The following is a 24,535-nucleotide window of genomic DNA, read 5'->3' as shown; positions in this document are numbered from 1 at the left end:
ATATAGGTACATAGTAGGTATGCGTAAATCGTAGATTAGGTAGATATATTATGTAGGTACTGTATAGTACCTACCTGGTCTAAGTAACTTTGGAACAGAGTTGTCTTCCAAAAATAATAAAAATCTACTAAATGTATCTACTATAAATACATAAAAAGTTTGAGAAGCTTTTAAATACTTGAACGCTAAGCGTGAATGAGAAGTAAGATTTAAAGCAATCCTACGAGTGAGCGGGTGGGAAAACAATGTAGGTTAGGTACCTATTTGATTTGAACAGCCATGAAGTCGAGTCGAGCCGGGCGGGAGAAACCTGCGTGCGGGCCTCACGGGCACCGCCCCGTGCCCCGCTCCCCGCCGATCATATGTTCGGCGCGCCGGCGCGCAGCGACCGCTCACTGCGACTCGGGCACCCGCCGTCGTCGCAACGTCACGAGCTCTACGTACACGCCCGCGCAGGATCAGCTGTCGCGACTGATACGCTACGCACCGCACGGCGAAGCCCTGTAATAAGCCGCAGTGCGGTGTGCCATGGAGCTGCTTTGTGCGGAACGCGTGAGCCCGAGCACCGAGGGCGCAGCGGCGCCGGCGCCGGGCCCGCGGGCCGCCGTGCCGGACCCGGTGCTGCTGCGGCGCCGTGTGCTCGACAACCTGCTGCGCACGGAGGAGCGCTACGCTGTCACCACCAACTACTTCGGCACCGTGCAGACGGAGATCACGCCTCACATGCGTCGCCTCGTCGCCGAGTGGATGTTAGAGGTGAGCGCGACGACCATGCCGCACCCACACCCCGTTCGCCATCTTGTCGCGCTCGCCGGCCACGTGTGTTCCCGGAGGTGCCGGCGGCACCAGTGGCTCTCGTATGCCCTCGCCACTGTCTGCCCCCGGCCGCCGCCTCCGACCTTCGAACCCCCAAGCCCTCATCGACAGTCATGTGTTCTATTTCCAGCTGCAGCTCGGTGACATTATGGTAAAGATAGCACGTACACTCGCAAGCTGCCCCGTCCATCTATTGAGAAGTAAATTTAGTGACTTTGTTTACACGATCAGCTGATTATTGTTTTCGTAGCTGTGATAGAATCTTATTAGAATATCTTTGAATATATTTCGTCGTTTCTATTCTATTTCGAATTTATAACGTTTTCGTTTTAATTTATCGTTATATGAATAGGTAGGAATAATTGCAGTCGGTAATTACGTGCGCGAGGGGCCCCGCGCGGCGCCGCCGACATTCTATTTGAATAATCAGCTGATTTTGACACGCACGCACACAGCCGGACGCGCTTTTATCATTTACGCGCATTCGGCGCATTACATAGACACAATTGCTATCTCGCGTACAATATAAGCGCGAGACGGGTCAGTGGCCTCGAATGACGTGAATTTAAATGATTTTTAGCCCTTAATGTTCATGCATCAGTGTGCTAGCTAATTACGAATTAAATGTTGTTTTAAGCCCGTCAAGGATTAGTTAAAAGAGCCAGTGGTAATTAAGTTGGAAGTGTAGTGTGTATGAGGCTCGGACTCTGACGAGCATAAGCAACGAGTCGTGTAGTTTGATGGGGAAGGCAGTCAGCTGTGAAGCGGCCACGACGGCCACGTGGTCGCGCGGCGCGACGTTGGCGATGCGATGACGTCACGGAGTGCGATGCGCTGCGCCGGCGCCGCCCGCATCTTGTCCCCACAATAGGGTTGTTTTACATGTTACATGTCATTTTAAATACCAACCTATTTTTAAATCGATGTCTTCGCAAATAAACGTCAAATCACCCTATCTTCGTTGCATCTTTTTAGGCTGCCAGCGAAAACGAATATAGGTAGTAGGTACCTACTTGGACGTTATTATGTCAATATACCTACGTATGGATGACATCAGACGTATAATCTGGTCAATTTGTATTACTTTCGAAAACGAGAACAACCAGACAGAGGTCATTGGCCTTAGGTATCATGCCACCTATCTAAGCTCAAAAGTTTGGCATTGGCACTCGTAGGTACCTACCTAGTTATCAAAATGGGAAATGTTTATTACAATTGCTTAAACCTAGGCATTATTTATTTCATCAGCATCACATGGACTCGATTTCGATATACCTATGTTAACATTAAACAAGTGGTGCATTCCAATCCCAACATAATTAACATTTAATTTTTTTAAATTATGTATAAGGAAAACATTCTTTCTCACGTCTCTTTTGCAGCACACATGTAGTTCTTTAAGCTATAACCTAGATAGGAATCCTAATGATACCACCTATCGTCTCGGAAAGAAATTCACTTTTGAACCTGTATTGCATCGAAATAGAGTTTAAGGGTGACCAAAGTTTTATTTATTAATTGGAATAAGGCAAATGTATTTCCAAGAACGATGCCTCGAGAAGAATCAGCTGACGATCTCGAGCGTGGGACTGTCAGTCAGCTGTGATACGTATGTCTAACAACGTCTTGGTGTCATAGCACGTTACCGCCCGGCGTTCGTTCGTTCCTATTGGCCCGAGAACGCGCGCGAGTATACCTATCCGGTGAACCACTGTATCTTGACCCCGTCCCTGTAACATCACAACATCAAGTTTACTGATCTTATGTTTGTTCGCCTGAGTCTTCGACAGCGAGTACTTTGGTTAGCGGTTGTAATTTGAAATGTCACCTCCGGACGGGCGCCTCGCGTTACACCGTGCGAAACTATGCGGGCACGATCCCGGCTCTCATGACACTCGCTTCATTAAACGTTTGTCGTCCGCTTTCGCTTTCCTGCTTTTCATTTCACAATCCCCAGTCAATCTCTCCATAAAACCGATTCCCACCGCCCGAGTACACGCTACTTTCCTATGGGAACTGACTGTAATTGAAATAAATACTTCTACAGTTATTAGATAATGATGTCTTGTAAGATTCCGTTTTCTAATAAAACTTAACGTTATTCTCATAGGAATCTTAGAAGCCACAAGGGATTTACATTGAATTGTTGGTTTCATTCATCGTTAACACCGATAAGGAGTAGGTACATAATTACATATAGGTATAATATATGTACCTACATTGTAGGTGAAATGTTCAACTCGATTTTATCGCTACGCGTATTTCCATTTTAAATATAGGTTATCAGGAATTCCGTATGATAAACAAGGAGCCCGGGTGAGCTGTTACTTCCTTCTAATGAAGTCGTTCGGTAGCCTAGAGTTGCTTACTTATACCTATATTACTTCGTATTTTGGTATAGGTATACAGTGACCTAAAAATACGTTACTTACATGTCTTTATAAAATGTAATTAAAAATTAAAACTACGTACGTAAGTAGGATAAAGTTATTGTTAACGTGTCGTGTTGTGAATTTTCAGATATTCTAACACGGCCACATTCTAACAAATCCTTTGTTTTCAGGTATGTGAAGACCAAGGATGCCAAGAGGAGGTGTTCCCCCTAGCGGTGTCGTACCTGGATCGCTTTCTGAGCATTTGCCCAGTGGGGAAGAGCCAAGTGCAACTCCTGGGCACAGCGTGTCTCCTGCTGGCGTCGAAGCTGCGCGAGCCCGGCTCGCGCTGCCTGCCCGCCGACCTGCTGGTCTTCTACACCGCCAACAGCATCACCCTCGCCGACCTATGCGTGAGTCTTTTATTTACATTTTTATCGGGTGATGGGTTTCGGCCTTCAAGGATCACTAAGTGTGTGATAGGTATGTCCACTTCAAAATCTATACATTTTGAGTAGAAAGATCAGTTCGCCGCGGACTTGCACTTAATATATTGATGCGCTTTTCTTGTATCATTCATTACAATACTCATTCCATTTGCAGTTATTGCATACATAATGAAGTAATGAGAAGACAATTAACTTTCTTCTTCTGTGGAAACAGCTGATCTCGTTAGTCGTACGGTGCCGCTTTTTGCCGTGCTCACGCGCGCTGATTTGCTCTGGCGAGGCAACTAGCACGAGACTTTCGTGTCGCTGGCGCTGTTTTCTGAGCCATAAACCGTTCGAACATCCGCGAGAGATTGGAATACATATATGATTTCTGAACGTATCCATTTGGATAAAATTTATATAGGTACTTAGGCTAAAATTCTCACTTTACATGGACTATCGTCAGTCCAGGGCCGTCTTAAACTATGCTGGGGCCCTTGGGCACATAAGAATTTGGGCTCCTTTTGAAAAGTAAAGAAAGCGAATTAAACTTAACATTTTTCTACTATGATCTTCACTTTATCATGGGTAATCAAATATACTATTACTGTCTGTCCTTCGGTGCCCCCCGAGGATGGGGGCCCTGGGCACGGGTCCCGTGTGCCCTTATGGTAAAGACGGCACTGCGTCAGTCAATTCCTAATTACTTATATTTGTTTGCTAAAATAAATGCCAGCCATTACTTTAATTGCTTTTAGTTTCAAAGGTTGTGACCTCCAAGATAGGATAAGACATGACGATGACGTTGTTAAAATTGGTTACATTGTACACAATTACTTACAATAACCGTTGAGTTGTGATTTGGCATCTCATTTCATCAAGTTTATATGTACCCATTTATCTCCTCCTAATAGGCACAATAAAATTGGCACAAGGCATATCATAGGTACCAGGTAGTAGGTAGTCTAATAAAACATGGTCTTCCATTCCCAGAGTGACACGGGCCTACGTCACAACAACATGGCCGCTATATATATAGCGCTATCGCATATTATCATATAGCGCTGTCGCATGATGACGTAGGCCCGTGTCAGTTAGGTGACCTAGAAAAGACGGGAATGGAGTACCAGGCGGAGTATATTATTATACCATGATAGTTACTATCTTAACTATCTAAGACTAAGATATCTAAAATTAAGAAAATTAGATACTGATGTACTTAGTGCATAATTATTTCAGTCAGTCTCGGTAAAAAAGTTCTGAGGTTGACTGAAGTAGCATGACAAATATGAAAGTTTCCGAGAAAATACGAGGGAAAACAATTATTCACTACATCTGTATCTATAGTTAAATCATTAAACGTATTAAATGTAACTGATTAACGTAGGTACTTACCTACTAGGTAGGTAGAGGAGATTTACTTGATTTTACATGAATGCATCTAACGTTCTAGGTAGGTATTTTTCATAGGTACGTATGTACTACTTATAAAATAGTTCGAATGCGCTTGATGACACGGAGCTCTTTCTATTTCCGTTGCGGATATTTTCCCACTACTTACTCCCACGGCGAGTCATTTTAGTCAGAAATAAACTTATAAGAATCTTACTACTACAGCTGCGTATGCTAATAAGCAGTTACTATAGGTATAGGTTCTAGGTAGGGTTTATCTGCCTTAGATTTAGTTCAAACCGTTAACTTGGCGTTAACACCTGATGCGCTCGATGTGCAGTAGACAAGGTGGTTTAAAATCGTTGTTAATTGTTATGAAAGTAGTCCCATTGTAATTGTTAATAATAGTTTCGCGAAGTAAACAGACGAACACCGGTATTAGGTACTTACATGAAACCGGTAAGGGACATTAGAAGGTCAGACAGTGCTCAAGGCATCTACACTACACAGACATTGACGTACATACGTACCTGTAGGCAATTGGATATCGGGAGTAATTAAAGCTGTCGAGATATTAATATAGTATGTATATACGTAAGCTACCCAGTTTTATAGTAGGTATATCGAATTATGATGGGCGCTCAGAAGTCAAGCCAAAGCAAAATTAATAAAATGATGATTGAGGTTCAACGTCAATGACAACCAACACTACAATATTATTATATGGCGATGGCAATATGAGGCTGATTATAAAATATCTGCCGTTTAAACAAGTTACAGTTTTAACAGACAAACGTTGTTAGTGTTGTTACCCCGCATTCTAAGGATGTTGCAATAAAAACCGCAAGCAAATACCACATGTGACATGTTTTTGTCAATGATTGTATAAGTAAGTTTGTATATAATTAGGTAGTTCGGTTTGCTTAATACATACGTTATGTGAGTAGGTATTCGACGCCGGTGCATTCTGCGCGCCACCCGCGGGGCCCCGCCGTCCCGTAGATAATGAGCGAGGCCTCCGTCATGCATGGCGACCCGTTTTACCTACAAGTGCACAAAGTGCATTCCACATGCAACGCTCGAGACAATGACGGAAGCGTTACCGGGTTTACGGCATTCCTTGACGTGTGAATACTGAGATTAGACACAAACTTAACATTTAAATGTGGGACAGTTTTTTATGTTTCTAAGAACATAAATTTAGTAAACATTTTCACACGCATTTTTTCCATGTTAGGTCATTGTTTCGAGTTTAGTATTGTAAATGCAATACGAGTCATTATGGGTTTTGTTCTATTAATTTAAGAATAATCGATGAGGTGGGTAGAAGGGTAATGGAGGCTGCATGTGGAAGCACATCGGGTCTCGAAATGCGGCATGAGGGCTGGGTCGTTATTGCCATCGATGAGCTCATCGCTTTCATCAGCTAGTATTGTGCGACCTGGAGATCTGTGTTTAACACCTGTGTTTTTATGGCTCCTCTACACGATGGGCCATCATACTGGCCCACTAAGATGGGCCAGCGTGTAGAGGGTGGTGGTGTTTTTCGTCCGCACATCAAAGGTAGTGGGCCAGCGATGGTGCGTACGCATCTACACGTGGCCCATTCCATAGTGCGTGCGCTCAACCATCGCATTGCCATCGCGCTGGTCCAGCGCTGGGCCATCGTGTAGAGCAGGGATGTTGCGGATGCAGATTGTTTGACATCCGCGGATGCGGATGCGGACATTTAAAGGCTCACATCCGCGGATGCGGATGTCAAGATTAGGTACTTAGAAAACGTCAAATATAATATTTTAAGTATTTTTTTATTTAAAAGCAAAACAAAACGGTAAGTATTTCAGCAAGAATATAGGTGCGTTATATTTAATAAACAGTAACTTGGCCGGCTTTTCTGGATCTAGACGATTTCGTTATAGGTAATGACGAAATTACCTAACACTCACGCCGCCGCTAAGACGTTCCTGTACCGACTTGGTCGACATCCGCATCCGCATAAGCTCCGTATCGATTTTATGCGGATGTTGAAAATAATGCGGATGTTCCGCGGTTGCGGATGCAGATGTTCGCAACATCCCTGGTGTAGAGGAGTCATAACCATCGCATGGCCATCTCGCTAGTCCAGAGGAGTCATTAGCGAGATGATGCGTGTTGTGGCTCGGCCGAGGCGGACGGCGGCGAGCGGTGGGAAGGCAGGGCGCGGCGGACAGTGTCCCCTGTTCTCGGAAGCTGATCGAGCCCCGCGTTTCAATCAGACCAATTACCTACAGACGAAGCACACCGCATATTTTTTCTCACGCCGCGACCGCCTTGACCTTGCCGAACGCCATATCGTGAAGCGCGAAATCTTGTATGGAAAACGTGACCTTTTAGTTTGATAGTTAACAGAAAATAAGTTAACTATTTTGATTATTTATACAGATCTATTTCTTTAAGATAGTTTTAACTATGTTATTACTCCCCCTTAATACGTATTAGCCCAAATATAAAACGTAATCATGTCACAACATTATGAACGCATTATATGATTTCGCGATAATTTCATAACATTTTCCGTGTGCAATCCCTATCAAAGTTTAAAAGCGGCGATAAAAACATTTTTGCTAACATTACGATAAATGTAAGATAATAACGAAATGCAATGGAATTTTTGCAATGAAAAGTATTTATGAAACTTCTGTTGTAAAGTATTTTTAGCCTTATTAGTAAGATCAGTAAGAAGACGTTCCAAGTTTAAATAAGGAACCAACTCGTAGCGGTCACGTAGCAGAGCTACGAGACTCGTAGACGTTCAGTCAGACCCGATTAAAAATTATCTACGATTTTTTCTTAGCACAGATAACAGATATATATGTTGATTGTTGGTGCTATACTGCCGTATTCGAACTTCAAGATATTCACAAGAGACGACACGTACTAGATCCATTCTAGATACGTTATAGTTTAGATATCAACTAGTTCTCTTTTGCAGCGCAATTCGGGCAACCAATGTCACTTTTACGTAAAGGCCCCAGTACACAATGGGCCATCGCCGGCCATTCCAAGGGACGCATTTATGCGTTAGAGGGTGCAAGTGATATTGCTATCTCATTCTACCGCATGGCTGCGTCTCTTGGAGTGGCCGGCAATGGCCCATTGTGTACTGGGGCCTTTAGATAGAGTAAGATATCTATTAGCATAGTCTAATAAAACATGGTCTTCTCTTCCCAGAGTGACACAAGCCTACGTCACAATAACATTGCCACTTTGTATAGCGCTATCGCATATTATCATATAGCGCAGTCGCATGATGACGTAGGCCTGTGTCAGTCAGGTGACCTAGAAAAGACGGGAAGAGAGTACCAGGCGGAGTATATTATTATACCATGATCTATTAGATGTGAATTGGATCTCTGTCATATCCTGGGGAAATCGTTCAACAGTATCTCCAGAATCGTGCAAATGTCAAATTTGACAGGTTAGATCTTAAACATATCGTTATCATATCTTGGTGATGTCTAAAAGATGTCTAATAGATGTCTATTTCAAAATCCGAATCGGGCCCTGTGTGGTAGGTACTTTAGAGAAAGATGATCCCAATCGTGGCAGTTATTAGTTAGTGTCAGCAGGCTGATGCAGTAGTACAAAAATTAAATGAATATCATACATATTTTACATGTCTTATCTTAATACCTCCTACCATTTATAGAATCTAAAGTTTAGAGTGTACACCGTCCCGCCGCTGTATTTCTACTAGTCCCTGGCCCGGTCTGGCCTGCCTTGTCTTCAGGAGGCGTAACGGTACCGTCTCGCTAGTTGCTTAATAAACTAATGTTTACACCGACCCATCCGAGTGTAACGAATATTAAACACCTGCTTTACTGGCGACGAGAAATCAACTTTGTAACACACTCAGCTATGGAAATCAAAACCTTCCCCCATGCGGTTGTGTTGAATTATGTATCTGTAATACTTCTGTAATAAAAGAATTGCAAGTGATTTTTAATCATTTACAATTCTCTTTAACATGGTACACATATAACGAATGCTATTGTGGAAAAGGCAGCGAATCCGGTTGTTCGCAGACCGAACGAATGGTAAGCAAAAAGGGTGCATTGCATACTTCGGCACTGGACGCTATCGACCGTGTGCTGCCCACTGGCCTACCCGCGCCGCGCAAGGCTCGCTGGCCACCGATGTCTTACAATAAAACAGCCGCGTCAGCACCATAAACCATTATAATAATTAAAACTCAACTTTACGACCTAAACTCGAGCCTGTCAAAACGATGAATTTAATAAACTTCTCGCTTGGAATGTTCTTACTGTTCATGGCGAGATAATAAACGTCAGATTACAGTGTCTCATACTTTATACGAGTCTGAATTCCGTGCTACTAGCTCTACCGTCAAACACTAGAGCAGGCCTGCAAACGTTATCGGCGTCGGCTTCCAGTTCCGTAGAAATCCGTGCCACGGCGTCCCTTTTATCTTTCTCGGTCGATTCTGATAAACTAAGGTGTTTGTATGGGACCTACTCCTTGCAATATCGATTTTACAACAACAGCACGATTGGAAACACCTACAATGAATGCTTACAGTGCAATCGGTAATAGAAACCATTGATAAAGAAAAAGCGTTTGAATATGTATGTGCCTAGTGCTTGTTCTTGCCTTTACAAACGATGCGTGAACTCTACAAATGCGGGGAGAAATTAAGCTCACGGCTTGACTTCAAGTAAACTGGCTCAACTGTTTGCAGATCTCACGCAAGAACGCCTTTACCGTTTAAACAAAGCTTTTACTTAACTGCAACTACTAGCAATAGCAACATATTGAATCTTCTCTGTCTTATGTAAACGTATAGTTTTCGCATGTTCTGGCTTATTGTTTCCCACGAGTGTACCGAATTGGCTCGCTCGGAGGGCGAGGGAGGCAGGATTGGAACCAGTCGCATTCCATTCGGCGGCCTTCTTGTCTGAGCCTGCGCCCGCGCGCCGTCGCGCCGATATCTCATCTCCGGCCCTCATGCCTCATGATAAACATACCCATGTAATGATGTGTTGGTATTCTCTAAATCTAAGGCTAGTTAGTATTGGCGGGGGTATTACGGTGCCCTCAGATTTCATAGCAAGTAAATTCATTTCAAACACACACATAACTTTACTGAACAGTTGAAACATTACATAGGTACTATAGGTTACTAAACCTCTTGATTCATAATGCCAGCGTAAAATCCGTTTGGTGAAATATATTCACATGGATATGTAACGAAAGTACATATAAAATGTTGATTTGCAGCTACAAACAAGTTAAAAACGGCAACTAGGTATTCTTACTTGTACTTATACAGCTCTTTTGTATAAGTGATTGAACAATTCGATGCTAAATATGTTCAACGGTAATAAAATTGCTTAAATACCAGTCTGACAAGACAGACATGCGGGCAGCGACCCTGAGGGTAGGAAAAATGAAAATGTTGTGGTAAAGGCAGTTGCAGTGTCGGCAGTGCATTCAGAGATATTTAGGGGCACAGGTTAAGCCGCTCATGCCTTTATAACGAATTAGCAACGTTTGAAATATAAAAGTCATCCTTGCAAACAAAGGCAAGTCGCTTTGCAGGAATTCGCAGGAATCTTTACGTAAGATTTAATTCGGAGTGCATGTCACGTTTTACTCACTACACTACCGCGGTAACTTTAATATGCAGCACTTAAAACTGAACTCTCGATTGATATCATTATTCACCGTGTTAAATTTTCCTTCTATATTGACCACGGCGATATAAATTGACTACTTTGCCACGGTGCCTGGTAGTGGCCTATTCGGAAAATTCCATAGTTTAGTCTCAAGAGTCACGCGACACCGCGCTCATTGTTCAAATCAAGCGCGCTGCCACACCGTTCGGTGAAATTGGATAAAGCATGGGAACCGAGCGAGGAATTTCACAGTGACCATCAAAAAGGGCGTATGTGCTATGAAAATTTGAATAAATATGGGACTTTTCGATTTGCTGCTGAGGGATTAAGTAGACCGTCAGTAAGGGCTGTTTGCATAGCTTGCTTTATTGGCTGTAACGTTCTCACAAGTACTCGCGCCTTCACGCTTCTCCCGCCTGCACTACATCTTCTAATGAACACCCGTCAGGGCTCGCGCGTTTACGACCCGGCATTCCATCAACTCGGGTTTGCCCTAAACGTATGGCAGTATCAGAATTCGATGTTTAATTACTTGCGAAGATTTATTTACGATCCGCAGAGCCGCTGTTGCGAATGGCTTTGCATTCTGCAATAACAATATATGTAAATACTAGCGTAGAAGAATTGCTAGCGAGCAGACGTACCTATAGAGCGCTCAGGTCTGCGGTGAATGCTTTATGGGCACATTGTTCCGAAAACCTTATCTGGCCCGACGAGAGGCTCAATTTTTCCATTTCGTGGTCGACCCGCATATCGGCCATGGGCTCAACCGCCATTCCAAAAAATAGACTTAGTCCAGCAACAAAGAAACAATACTTAAAGACAACCATTTTATGCGAAATCTTTAGCGATCTTCGTTTACAACTGTAGACAAGACGAACATACAATGTAGTTAGTTCTTTACTGACAAACATTCTCATTTCGAATTCCTGTGATGAAACTCATTCATTCACAAATCTCTCTATTTAAGATCTAATAAGGCCTATGCCGTAGCCCATGACAAACGACTCACGACTCTAAAGCGAGAGGCAGGCGACCCGCAATGCTCTGCGTGTAGAACGCTGTCGAGTGCCGCAGCGCCGACCCCGTCGATTGAGTTAAGTAAACATCGAGTATTATCTGTCAACGGACATGCATCGCTTACATGTATGCGTGTATGTGTAAACGAAATAATCAAGTTATTCATAACTTGAACCATTCAGATAACGCAGCTAGGGGTATCACTACTTTGTGATGTTTATTATTAATTAAATTAATCTAGGTCGGCTTAAAAGCTACCTTTAACTAGGAGATTACATTTGAACTAAATAAATAATTAAAGTTTGTGCTTCGTACAATCATTGGCTTCATCGCGTTCATCATCGAATGCACATAAGTCAAATAATAGGTATAAATACTATTAGGTTTAGAAGGAAGTAAGATTAAGTGTACGTACTTATTAGATGGGACATATGTAACATAACAAAGCAGCTATTCTACCTACAGCTCGTTCCGGGAAGCCGAGCGAACTCGCCGTGTTTACGATTATGCGACGGATGTGGCAGGAATGCCATTTTATTGTTTGAACAGCCACCGCTTTCGGCTTTTTAAGGGTTTCATTACTCTTCATTTTAAAATACATACTTAACAAAGATTCGGGTTGAATGCTTTGAAACAGTTCAATCGATTCATGTTGCAGTTTGTTATTTACTATGGCTAGATTACTATGAGAACGGCTTTTTTTTCCTAGAACACCATGATACCTAAGTTTAGTGATTTCCTCCAAGAAGATGTTTGAAGGGACACCTTATATATCGGAACCGTATCTTTGTCAACAGAGTTGGGAGTTGCTCGTGTTGTCGAAGCTCAAATGGGACGTAGCCGGAGTGACGGCACACGACTTCCTGCCGCTGCTGCTGTCGCGACTGCCGCTGCGGGGGCTCGTCAACACCAACATGGTACACCGGCACGCTCAAACCTTCATTGCGCTTGCTGCCAGAGGTGAGTTTCACTCCTATGCTTAACGGACACTGTCGGATACTATCCAATTCAAAATTCCATGCATATGTCTAGTAACTAGTAACATGACTCATCGCAATCAAATGAGACCACTTGGAAGCACTCGTGATGGTTATGCCGCACGGAATAGAAATTCGACCCGGACGTCCACGCCTAATTATTGGCATCGGAAGGTTTTGTTTGGAGGCAGACGGTAATTAGCATCGCGCGAGATACACGTCACGACGTCGCGCCTCTTATTAGCCTTTGCCGACACATGTCACTGAACTTATGAGAATTTTGTACTTGTAGGTATCAAATTGAACGCAATATTACAACAAGCTTTTGAAAGTTGATTTAACAATGTTATGATGAATTGCAATATTTCATTTCTGCTATTAACACAGAATGCTGGGGAGAAACTGTATCACGATAACGTACTCAAGAGTTTCTAACGTAGAACTAAATGTGAGGAGTCGTGAAGCCCAATACTTGATTCTAGTGGAAGTAATTATGGTTTAGTATATGTAGGAGTTGTAGGGGTTGTTTGTTTGGTGGGGCGCTGAGGCGGGAGACAGCCGGTGTGTGTGGCTCGCGAGTGTGGTGCGCCGGCGCCTCCCACGCCGCTCGCCAGAGCGCATTCCAGCACGCCTCGGGCTCCCCTCCCGTCCCCACCTTGCCCCCTCGGCCCTCATGGGATCATATGTTTTTGTGCAACGGTTTTTGTTGTTCGCCGCCGACGGCGTGTTTTTTTGTTCAAAAAGTTCACGCTCCAGCTCTTTTATTTTACTACCTCATCTCGGGTATCATCTCTCGGACGTTCTTTCTACTTGTAGAACAAAACTCAAACTCTTTGCGCAAAACGATTAAACATTTCTCTGTGCGGTAAAGGCAGTATTCTGTTTACAGAATTATTGCCATAATAAAGTTTCCCATGGACGACTGCAGTTGCGGTATGACATTTATGAACGAGGGCCGAGGTGAGGAATTTATTTTATAAATTATAATGTCACACCAGTTTTTATTATTATGAGAGTGCATCAGTGCATCTCGAACAATACAGCTACCCTCGAGCGGCCTGTCATAATCGAGCGCATAGTTCGCGGCGTTTGCACAGGCGCGGGCGGCCGAGAGAGCCCGCATTATGTATCATTATTTGAATGGCACAATTTACTCTGGAATCATAACTCGTCTGGATATTAAATTTGTAATGGGTTATTTTAAAGACCGTACCTACGCTCCGATGTGGCGGCGACGAAAGCTCGTTTTATTTTAAGTTAGGTTTAGGTACGATACCTGCCTACTTATACTTTTTGGTTCGTCGTTGGATTGCTAAAGGGAAATCGTATTTAAGGCGGATCAATTAGATCTGTAAGGTGTGCTGGTCGGTGGACGTTATCTACGGGCGGGTCGCACGGCGCGCCGGGCCGGGGGCCCGCGCGGGTGCTGTTCCGGTGCGAGCGCGGGCACGAGCACTAGGCAGCGACGCCGGCGTCGCCCGCGCCGCGCCGTGGCCTCGGCAGAGCGTTCACCTCGCGAATAGTCGAGCGCGAGCCCGCACCTCTTCTATCGCCACATCCATTCCATGTTCAAGGGCAAAGCGACGATTATGTCACCACTGATGGCTCGTCTCGAGCTACTTGCGGTTTCTTGCCGTGTTCATATTATTTTCTCTGAATATTAAAGTTTGAAATAAATGATCGACGTGAATGCTGGAAGTTAAAAATTAACATTAGGTATGCTTCGGCGAGCAGTTGAGTCTTGAGTCCGAACATAAGCATTCGTGTGCTACCATCGCGCGTCGCCAAAATACAAATTGTATAAAGCTCATACCTACTAGTCATAATATGTATATGAAACTTCCTCGGGACTTCCTCTACGATGCAAGGCTAATGCGCTACGGCACCACTAATAAGGAAGATACGACGTACGATCGGGGCATCCGCCAGTCCACCACGTGTGGGTTCCGGCCGTCCGGTCTGACGCGATGCAATAACCATACCATACCATACTAGGGCACGTAGAATCTAAGCGGGATAATAGTTTGACTTTTAAGTTAGTGTGTTTAGTGTGCTGCGAGGATTAACTATGGGTAATGATAAGAGGCAGAAATGTGAGCGATTTGGTCTCGTTGTAGTAACCGGTCGCCGTGCCGGCCGCCGGCGCGGGCGCAGGCGAGGCGGTAGGGCTGTCGCTGTTTGATTAACATCAGATTATGCAAATGCCTCGAGTGAGCGGTCGCTCTCGTTGTTTCATATTTTTTTCGCTCGGTTTCTGCCTCCCTTTATCTCGGGAATGCCGACATGCAAATTAAAAAAAAATGAAAATAAATCTTTTAAATGAGCTGAAAGAGTGTTCGATATCCCTACGGTCGGAATAATGGAGTCTACTTAATGATGAATGGGGCCCTTGAAGGTTCGCTTATTGTGAGCGTCCTCGAGCTTTGGCCATTTGTGGTTTCAAGCGGCTTTCAATGCTGATCTTGTGAGGCGTGGGAACGGGTTCATTTAAATTAGGCTTATTCTCACCCACATAACACGGATGCAGAGAGGGTAGATGTTTCTAAGACTCAATATCTTGATGATACGGGCCACAATCTACTATGCCCTCGCAGGGCTCATATTTACTTACTCGTACAGCTTGAATGCTAATAAAAATATTTCTCATCATTACTCCCTGGCAGTCACTAAGTACCTACTAAAAGCATAATGATCGGATAGGATTTATTTTAACAGTCAAATATGTTTGCAACAGGATTATGTTCTTTGTGTTTTCCTACAGATCGCATGTAACAGTCAGTAGTATACATAGGTACCTACGTTCTTATAACTTATAAACAGCAATCGGTTTAACTACCTAATTCAGTAGAGTAGATCATTACTCGTACTGGCTTTAAATAGATATGACGTTGCAAATGCGATACTAAGTTCAATGTGCCTTAACGTGCAAAGAATTACGAATAAGTAGGAAGTCATGGTTCAATCGGTTTACCTAACTATTCACTGGCTAACCCGAACAATATTTTGTTTAATCAGCCGCTGGGTGTCTGATAAAAGTAATAAAAGTATTCGCACACCGTGGCACTTGTCGTACTTATATATCAATGTGATCACTGGAGCACATCGGCATAAGGAAACAAGGTATAAATTATAAAAGCTTGGCCGGTAAATGCCGACATGTACTTAGACCAAACTTTAATTAGATCGCATTACGTAAGGAACATTAAAGCGGTGGCCAGTTTTATTTGCATTTCACGTCAATTATCACACCGCCGCTCCGTAATACTCGAGACGTCCAGACCTAAAATGGCAGAGTATATACGTATAATGGTTTCGCCAAAGTATGTCCGTGAGAAATATTCGAGTGAATCGGTCTCGGGCGAGGCTGTGGAATGTGGCCGAAGGCGGGTGCCGGCTCCTTTGAGTCCTCCGAGAGGGACCGACGACCGCGCGAGGGAGAAAGCGCCATTTCTTCACCGGATGTACCCACGCGCCTGCTTTCATCGAGGGATTTCATCTTCAACTTTCAGGGAGCTAATTAAAGAGATGATATGAAACTATTAAGAGTATTAAGTATGATTTTATAGGCTCATTACATACATTCCAATTAGGTACAGTAATGTGAATCCCTACGACGTTTTATACTTACTCCAGAATTCTGCTCAAGTGCTTACCATAGGAATATGAACAGGAATAACTTTAATCTCATACAGGAAAATGTTCGCATCCGGAACAAACATACGGACATATAGAACACAGTTCGGTATATCGCCACCCAATAATGTCAAAGCTAGGTATGCAATCGTTTCAGCTGAAAATTATAAAATGTACCAATTAAGTAGGTACCTATGATTATTTTCGTTTGTATGTAGGTACTTATAATTAGCCTCTTGAGACCCAGCATTTGTTTTATTTTTAATTTGGAAACCTTAGTTACTTACTCAGTAAAAGTTCAGAATACATTTATATTGTGAAATATAACCTGCAATAGTAAACATGCTAAATATCGAATCCATACAGTGCTCGGTATATCGGCTCTCTTAGTAGTAATCTGAATGTTTTCTTTTAATATTGTGCAACGAGCTGGATACCCTCTCTACGAGGGGGAATCAAAAAGAAATTAGAAACGCTATGATATCATGGAATTACAGGTATCCTGTTATTTTTTACTTTTAGGCCACCTCTTTATTAGTTTATCTGCATATTCAGTATTAAAAAATCTGGCATGTTCGTCCATAAAAAAAAGAATCACAATTTTAGGTACTAATTTTCCTTTTTTTTTTAGTTTATCGCTAGTACAGCCAATTTATAGGAGATTTTTAAGAATCAAAGAATGTGAAGTAAGTAATTGCAAGAGACATACTCTTGATTACGCAATACGCAACTCTTTAATTCAAGCACAAGATTCTGCGCAGCATTCTTGGGAAACTGCATGGTCTGAGGCCCAAAATCATCTTAAAATTAGGTATTTTATTTAATTGCGTTTTTCTTAAAAAGATTCTTCTGATTTTTATTGAACAATGTTTGATAGGCCTTATTTTGTATTTTCATATTTATTTTTGTGGTATGTTTCCATTATTTTTTCTGAATTGAACAAATAAATGTGTGAAGACCTAAAATTACTACCTTTAACATTGAAACGACATCCTAGCCTGAAAATTAAAATGAAAACCCAAGTTTTAATTTAAGTACCAATTTTTATTACTTCTTCACCAAAAATTTTGAGAAAATCGTTCCTGAATGATCACAAAAACTTGCCTGAATTTTCTGATATTAAGACATCACCTACCCTACTGTCATTGTTTATCGATAACATAAAAAGTAATTAATTTATTTATGTCTTTGACCAATAATCAAAACGTATCATTATGTGTTTAGCTGATATCAATTCTAAAGACTTTTTGATGTACCCTCGTACACCTTTTTTTTACCGAGTATGTAGAAATACAATGATGTTTTTAATTGTTCCAGATTACGAGTTCATGTTGTACTCGGCGAGCACGCTTGCGGCGTGCAGCATTGCCGCGGCGCTGCGCGGGCTCAGCCTGGACGGCCATCTTGCGCGCCTGCACGACCTCACAGGCATCGACTTGGTAAGTTACCACGTTCATATGCCATATACCTTCTGGTTATTGTGTTCCATATACATATTTACAACTTTCCCCTTTTCATGAACACTACCTATATTGATATAGAGCTTAGAGCTCCGAAGGACCCGCCAGCCAACCTTATACAAATAACGGAATTAGACCAGTCTAACCAAGTCTCTCATTGCAGGACTGCCTACACACATGCCTCGAACAAATAGAGGAGATGGTGCAGCACATGATAGAAGAACGGCCGGTCTCGGCCCCAAACGGGCAGAGCAGGGAGGCGGCGGGGTGGACCCCTCCGCCCTCCCAGGACAAGGCGCATAGCAACGCCGCCACCCCCACCGACGTTAGAGACGTTCACTTCTAACGCCGTAATGATAATCATACAGTTCGCTTAAAAGGTGCAAGTACGAAAATACTTTAAACTAAACCTATAGTTATTAGGGTGCATAGTGATCGAGGACTGATACCAAGACTGACAAGCACATGTCTACACGTAGGCACGCGCCTACTTACTATAAGTATAGTACATGTATAGAGTAAGTTTAAGATAAGTGTGCCCTGCGAGCTACTCGTCGGCTTCCTAGCTTCGCCGGGCGTGAGGCGCAGCACTCAGTGAGTTTACTTTATAAACGCATCTTCCAATTTTAGTAAATATTGTTCTTGAAATTACAATCTACCTCTTATTGTTTAAGACAAAAGTTTCAGTTTCGTCTGGCCGTAAGCTGTAATAACATTTAAAGCACGGTACACACTGACTACATTTTCATGCTGTTTGCATGGGACCAAAGCATCATTTTGTTTTAAAAATGATCAGATATATGTAACATAGAATGACTGTTATGTTTAATCATAATATTATAGTCATACATATTCCATATTCGAAGGGTTGATTACGATGAGAACAGTATCCACATTAAGTGAATTCCGTAAAGTTGATAAACCTGTTATGTATCGCGATATCCATCAAATTCTACTTATATCGGGGGAAGGCAATAAAATACGCTTTTATATTTTGTAAAAACTAATGTTACGTTCATTAATTTTATCATATTTATATACTATAGGCACTACATATAAACAAATTCATATGTCGGTAGTAGTTGATTTGAAGGGTAATACCGTGTGTTGGGGACTTGTATGACGTCTCGAGGGAGGAGACGCGCGCAAGCGCACGCTAGGGCTGTATTTTTGTTTCCGCTCTCTCAAAGATTCTCTTAAAGACTAATTCTCTATGTAAGCAAATAAAATCTTGTTCCTCTTGTAAGAATAACAGTGATGTTTAGCTTTTAATTAGGTACGCCGCGGTAAGGCATCAACAACTGTAGGTTTAATTTTAACATTTAATGTGATAGTGTCGAAAGATGATTGAACTTCATATCATAGTCACTTCAAGTCATAATATGTAAACTTAGAGGTACTATTTGTTGGATAAATTAAGAAAATAGATAAAAAAATGTGATTTATTAAAATATCCTTGATAGAAATTTGTAATTTACCTAGATTAGGTGTGTAATAGGTAGCACATATTAATGTTTGTTACGTTCCTATGTTAGCAACTGTCAAAAGTCCTATGTAATGATATGCATGCAATAGTCGAATTCCACCATTATGTACTTAATATTTCATTACCAAAACTACAATAAGTATAATCCAAGCCCACATTAATATTGTTTCATAATTGTGATATTACCTACCTTGTTATTGACATTAATATTAAGTTTTTAGGTTTTCAGTTCGTATTTCTATTTCGGGTTCTGAAAAATAGCTACCCACCTAGTTGTATATAAATATAATTGAACGATATGTTCCTGCATTGGACCCGTTCGCTAACTTGACTTAAATGTTGAAGATAACTTTTTCACATTTTGTGGCCTCAACGTAATTATTATGTCCACAAAAATAATGTTAAGTTTAGGTACATATTGCTTGAATATAATTACGCTTAGCATTTAAGTATCCAAGTAAGCGAACGGATGATAAAAGTATCAAAGAAAAAATTGTACAATTTCCCTATTGTCTTTTATAATATAATACAGCTGAGACTGTGACGAATGGAATTCAACTTAGGTCATTTATATAACACTCCTAATGGATTTGCGATCACCAAATGTCCGAAAATTACCGTAGTAAAGAAAAAAATGTGCTCAGTAGATTTACATAGATTAAGTGAACAATCAGTCCATTGTCTTCCATGATATTACTGAAGAATCAGACAACAGGATTTCCACGACCTGAAATGCTCTGTCAGCGATGCAAGTCTGTTTCTTCACTATATAGATTATATATAGATACAGCGGTAAATAGATTAGGCCATTTATTAATGTAGATATTTTATAGTTATGTAAATAAGTAGATTGTTTTTATAAAATTATGCTGTAAGCATGTGGTGCCATAGTAACACTCCTAAAAAGTATTGTATGTATAAAATAATTAGCACTAATAATTCAATTACCTACTTATAAAATGTACCGGCAATGTCCGCGTTCCGTTATATTCAGTACGCACTTTAGAATTCAATTTATTTTCTATAGAAAGTATTTCAGTTAACATGAATGAAAGTATACATTTTATTATTTAGTTTATATCATGTATATAAACAAAGTTATGTGGGAAAATAATACGCATTACATAGATAGTCTTAATGAATGCTTGGGGCTTTGGGCTAGCTTCAAATATTCTAAGAAATGTTATTACATTGACATGAAATGTAAGAGGAAAATATATGTTTCCTGATTTTTATTTAAGAGTAAGTTCCAAATAAGTTATGTTTTGTATTTGTATGATGTATGGAATCGTACAATTGACGAATAATCGTAATCTTAAAGATATGGCAAATGAGCGCCGAAGTCGTGATTGTAAATGAGTGTTAGGTAGTTTATATTGTCTGAACTTTCTGACAAGGTACCTATACTGAAATGTAAATAAAAACAATAAATATATACAAAATTATAATTTATGTGTTTTTTTAGTTCTAAATATTCTTAGAGACACCCCACATCCCACATCACTGCTCGACGCAACCTTGGCGCAACTGAGCAGCGACACCGCTTTCCACAGCGCTGACTAGACGCCGACGCTCAAAAGACCCTGCTGTGGGGTCTCTCTTAATATAAATGTAGGTATGACACCCAGAATAAATATAAACAAGCGACAATGAGATTGAACTAGGACCCTAGAAGTCTTTAGTGTATGTATGACGATGGATAAATCAGCAACGACAGCAACATTGATAAAACTTTAAACTCTCGCGTTTTGTACACATATTTATATATATATAAATTCGCGATATAATTTCATTGTTTTTACCTTTAATTCCGAATTAATTAATTAATGAAATTATATCGCGGTAGACCCGTTTGTGTAATTAAATATGTAAACATTGATAAAATAATGTAAACAAGCAGATTTTGAGGTATTTTTCATGCCTTGAGCTACGAGTTTTAACTCCATCCAGAAAATGATTTCTTTTTTATATATCTATATCTGAGATTTGAGCACACGGAAGATCAAATCGATTCGATTGCAGCGCCACTGAGATTAGCTTTAACCTTTTGAACGCCAAACGGCGCATCCATTTGCCGTGCCACTGACGCCACGGGGGTAAATTTTAGTTTTGTGAATAAATACCTAAAAGTGGGGTGTTTTTCAGTAGATTTTCATCAAAAAACGATCGACGTCAAATGCCGTCTTTGGCGTCGTTGTCACGATTTTGCGTTGACGTCAATTGCCGTCTGTGGCGTTCAAAAGGTTAAAAGTAAGAATCTGACATTGCACGATAGGCGGGGTCGACAGATCGTTAAGTCCGTCACAGACGGAGCGACAATATATTAAGTAATATACCGAAATATATCTCGTAGTACAGCTAAGCACCACACACGACAAAGTTCCCAAAATATATATTTTGCCGTCATAAACCTCGTCGCTATCTGTCTATATACCTACATTGTGAGAGAGACGAAATATACCGAGCTATATATGGGAAATATTTAAGTATATAATTATGGGCATCTTAAGATGCCTTGCTATATATAACACATCGTAAAATACCAAAATATATATTATAGCTTCGTGTGTGGACTCTGTCAAATATGAAATAGTACCTACGTAAAATATATCGTGTTGCAAAAATTAATTGTAGTGCGCGCTTGCCCTTAGGTAAAGGCCTTTATAAAACGCGACCCTAGTATTGAAAAACTGAATTATGCAATTGAGCAATACGGCCATTTAAGGGAGGTTAACAAGTCAAAAACAAAATAAAAAACGAGTTTAACAATGAATGAAATGCCATTTAATCAAAAAACAAATTTACATTAGTTCATATACAAAGATCCGCATTTGGACCACTGGTTTATATACATATTATACAGATGTAGTATCTAAATGTAGACACAATAATACTTACTGGTTAGATACACTCGATTAAATTAATGGATATAAATGAAAAGGCTTGTTTTATTGTTTTTTTTTTTTAAGTTATTTGTAGAATCATTTTACAATTAAGTAAGTAGAATTAATATAAATTTTGCTTTACTAAAACTATGATTAACATGTCAAATTGTTGCTATTGGAGTGAATAAATAAATATAAAGATACACTTGTAAAAAGGACACGTCAGTATTTTAAAAAATGAAATCTAGCGATGAAAGATAAAGGAAATTAAAATAGTTGTGATAGGAATGCATATTGTAATGAATAACTTGTAGTCGTCAGTCGTTCGTTCGCAAATTCGTAGTTAGAAATAGCATAATAAAATGATAGCCTGGCAAACACAACTTGTCAGTCAGTAAGAACCAGGAAAATTATACTCATCCCTTTCTTTTGGGTGCTAGTACTACCGTAAGACAGTATGATTCTCTCTGTCTATGTTTGAAATGAAACAGTGCAGGGCCAAACTATAGTAGCCAATATCGATTTAAAAAAAGACTGAAACAAAACCTTGTAGATTTATAGAATATCTACACTCTACAGCAGCGGTCGGCAACCTTTTAGCAGCCAAGGGCCACATAGCAGTTAACGAAGTGAACGCGGGCCGCACTTTGTTAATATTTATGACTTTATCAGACATTGTCATTTGTCCATATTACATACAAAATAGCCAGGGAGGCTCGCGGGCCGCTGGTTGCCGACCGCTGCTCTACAGCACTAGCAGAAAAAAAACCCCTTGTATATTAAAGGTAGAATAATTGAGCTAGTCCTCTCGCGAATGATTTGATAGCAAAATAAAGAGTACATTTCAGTAGAAAATGTTTTGCATCATACTTTCAGAATGGCTTAGTGGTAGCAAAAACAATCTTAAAATAAATGCATGTCTAACAAATAAACATAATCTATAATTTTCTAAAATGTATGTACTTATAATAAAATAACACCATGTTATAGTTATAAGGGCGTACCACACTTATCAGTTTGAGCCGATCATATATAACAAACTTTGTAACAGGACTTTAATTTTATAACATCGAACTGTCGCGTTCCCCTTGTGTTGGAGAGGTACACCGTCCCTTTAGCCAGTTGTACCGGCCTTCATATGGTGATGGTCACAGAACTTAGTTTAAAAACCACGCGCGTTGTTTTCATCTTCTGTATTTAAAGTGTAATAATGTGACCTGACAAACATTATTACAGAAGCCTTGTCCGAACCGTGATACTGCTTTCACTCTTGGTACTTACATAAAACTTTTTTATATAACTCGATAAGTGCGGGGTCCTTTAAGTAAGCTTACTAATAAAACCGTTTTTTTTCCCTAGCGGTGGAAGAATTATCAGACTCACATGTGCACGACTTTTGGCGTACTCTTGCCTCGGAGCCAATTTAGCAGGACGGTAGAAGTGCTTTGAGAGTCTCGGGCTGAAATGTAAAAATAATACGATAAGTACAACTAAGTGCAAGCGAAAGATTCTATAATACTCGCTACGCTCGTGAATCTAATTTAGAATCTTGAGCGTAGTAAGGGATTCAAAAGCGCACGAGATGTAAATAACTTTGATCTCGTGTACCATACATACCTAGAGGGACAGAGATAATAGAACCCAAGTATATCGAACTTGTATTAGACCCCGCATGTTGAAATGACATTTGACTATAAAGGTCACTTGAATGTCATTTTGTCTCACTCAGTATTTTGCTCACTGAGTGAGACAAAATGACTCAGTGAGCAAAATCGCATTTTGCTCACTGTTTTTAAGAAGCAAAGTACCCTTGTTCGAGCTGCTGAGGTGAAAAAGTCATTTATATTATTATTTCTATTTGGATTCAATGTCAGAATACTAGAAATGTACACGGCAGCTGTTGCACGGCCTCGGGTCGAAGGTTGGCAACGTCGCGCTGCAGCAGCCGCATGCAGTGCTCCCTCGCCTCGCTCTCGTGTCGGATGTATGGGACATGCTGTACTCACAGAGCGTGTGGTGCGCCTGCGTCAGCTGGTGCACGGCCTCGGGGGGAAGGTTGGCAACGTCGCGATGCAGCAGCCGCATGCCGAGCTCCCTCGCCTCGCTCTCGTGTCGCAAGTATCGGACATGCAGTACTCACAGAGCGTGTGGTGCGCCTGCGTCAGCTGGTGCACGGCCTCGGGGGAAGGTTGGCAACGTCGCGATGCAGCAGCCGCATGCCGAGCTCCCTCGCCTCGCTCTCGTGTCGCAAGTATCGGACATGCAGTACTCACAGAGCGTGTGGTGCACCTGCGTCAGCTGGTGCACGGCCTCGGGTCGAAGGTTGGCAACGTCGCGCTGCAGCAGCCGCATGCAGTGCTCCCTCGCCTTGCTCTCGTGTCGGGTGTA

General features: G+C 41.4%; 1 protein-coding gene across 1 annotated transcript; it reads left to right on the top strand.

The window, feature by feature from the left end:
* The first annotated feature begins 240 nt into the window (after nucleotides 1-240).
* LOC134806555 (G1/S-specific cyclin-D3) lies at nucleotides 241-20,477 on the top strand. Its single transcript, XM_063779858.1, has 5 exons — nucleotides 241-756; nucleotides 3,380-3,601; nucleotides 12,504-12,666; nucleotides 17,634-17,755; nucleotides 17,940-20,477. The coding sequence occupies exons 1-5, from the start codon at nucleotides 529-531 to the stop codon at nucleotides 18,120-18,122; spliced, it is 918 nt and encodes a 305-aa protein (XP_063635928.1). The 5' UTR covers nucleotides 241-528; the 3' UTR covers nucleotides 18,123-20,477.
* The last annotated feature ends 4,058 nt before the right edge of the window (nucleotides 20,478-24,535 follow it).

This window comes from Cydia splendana, chromosome 3 (genome assembly GCF_910591565.1).
Source record: "Cydia splendana chromosome 3, ilCydSple1.2, whole genome shotgun sequence".
In the NCBI taxonomy this organism is placed as follows: Eukaryota; Metazoa; Arthropoda; class Insecta; order Lepidoptera; family Tortricidae; genus Cydia; species Cydia splendana.
This window is presented reverse-complemented; position numbering and strand designations above follow the sequence as displayed.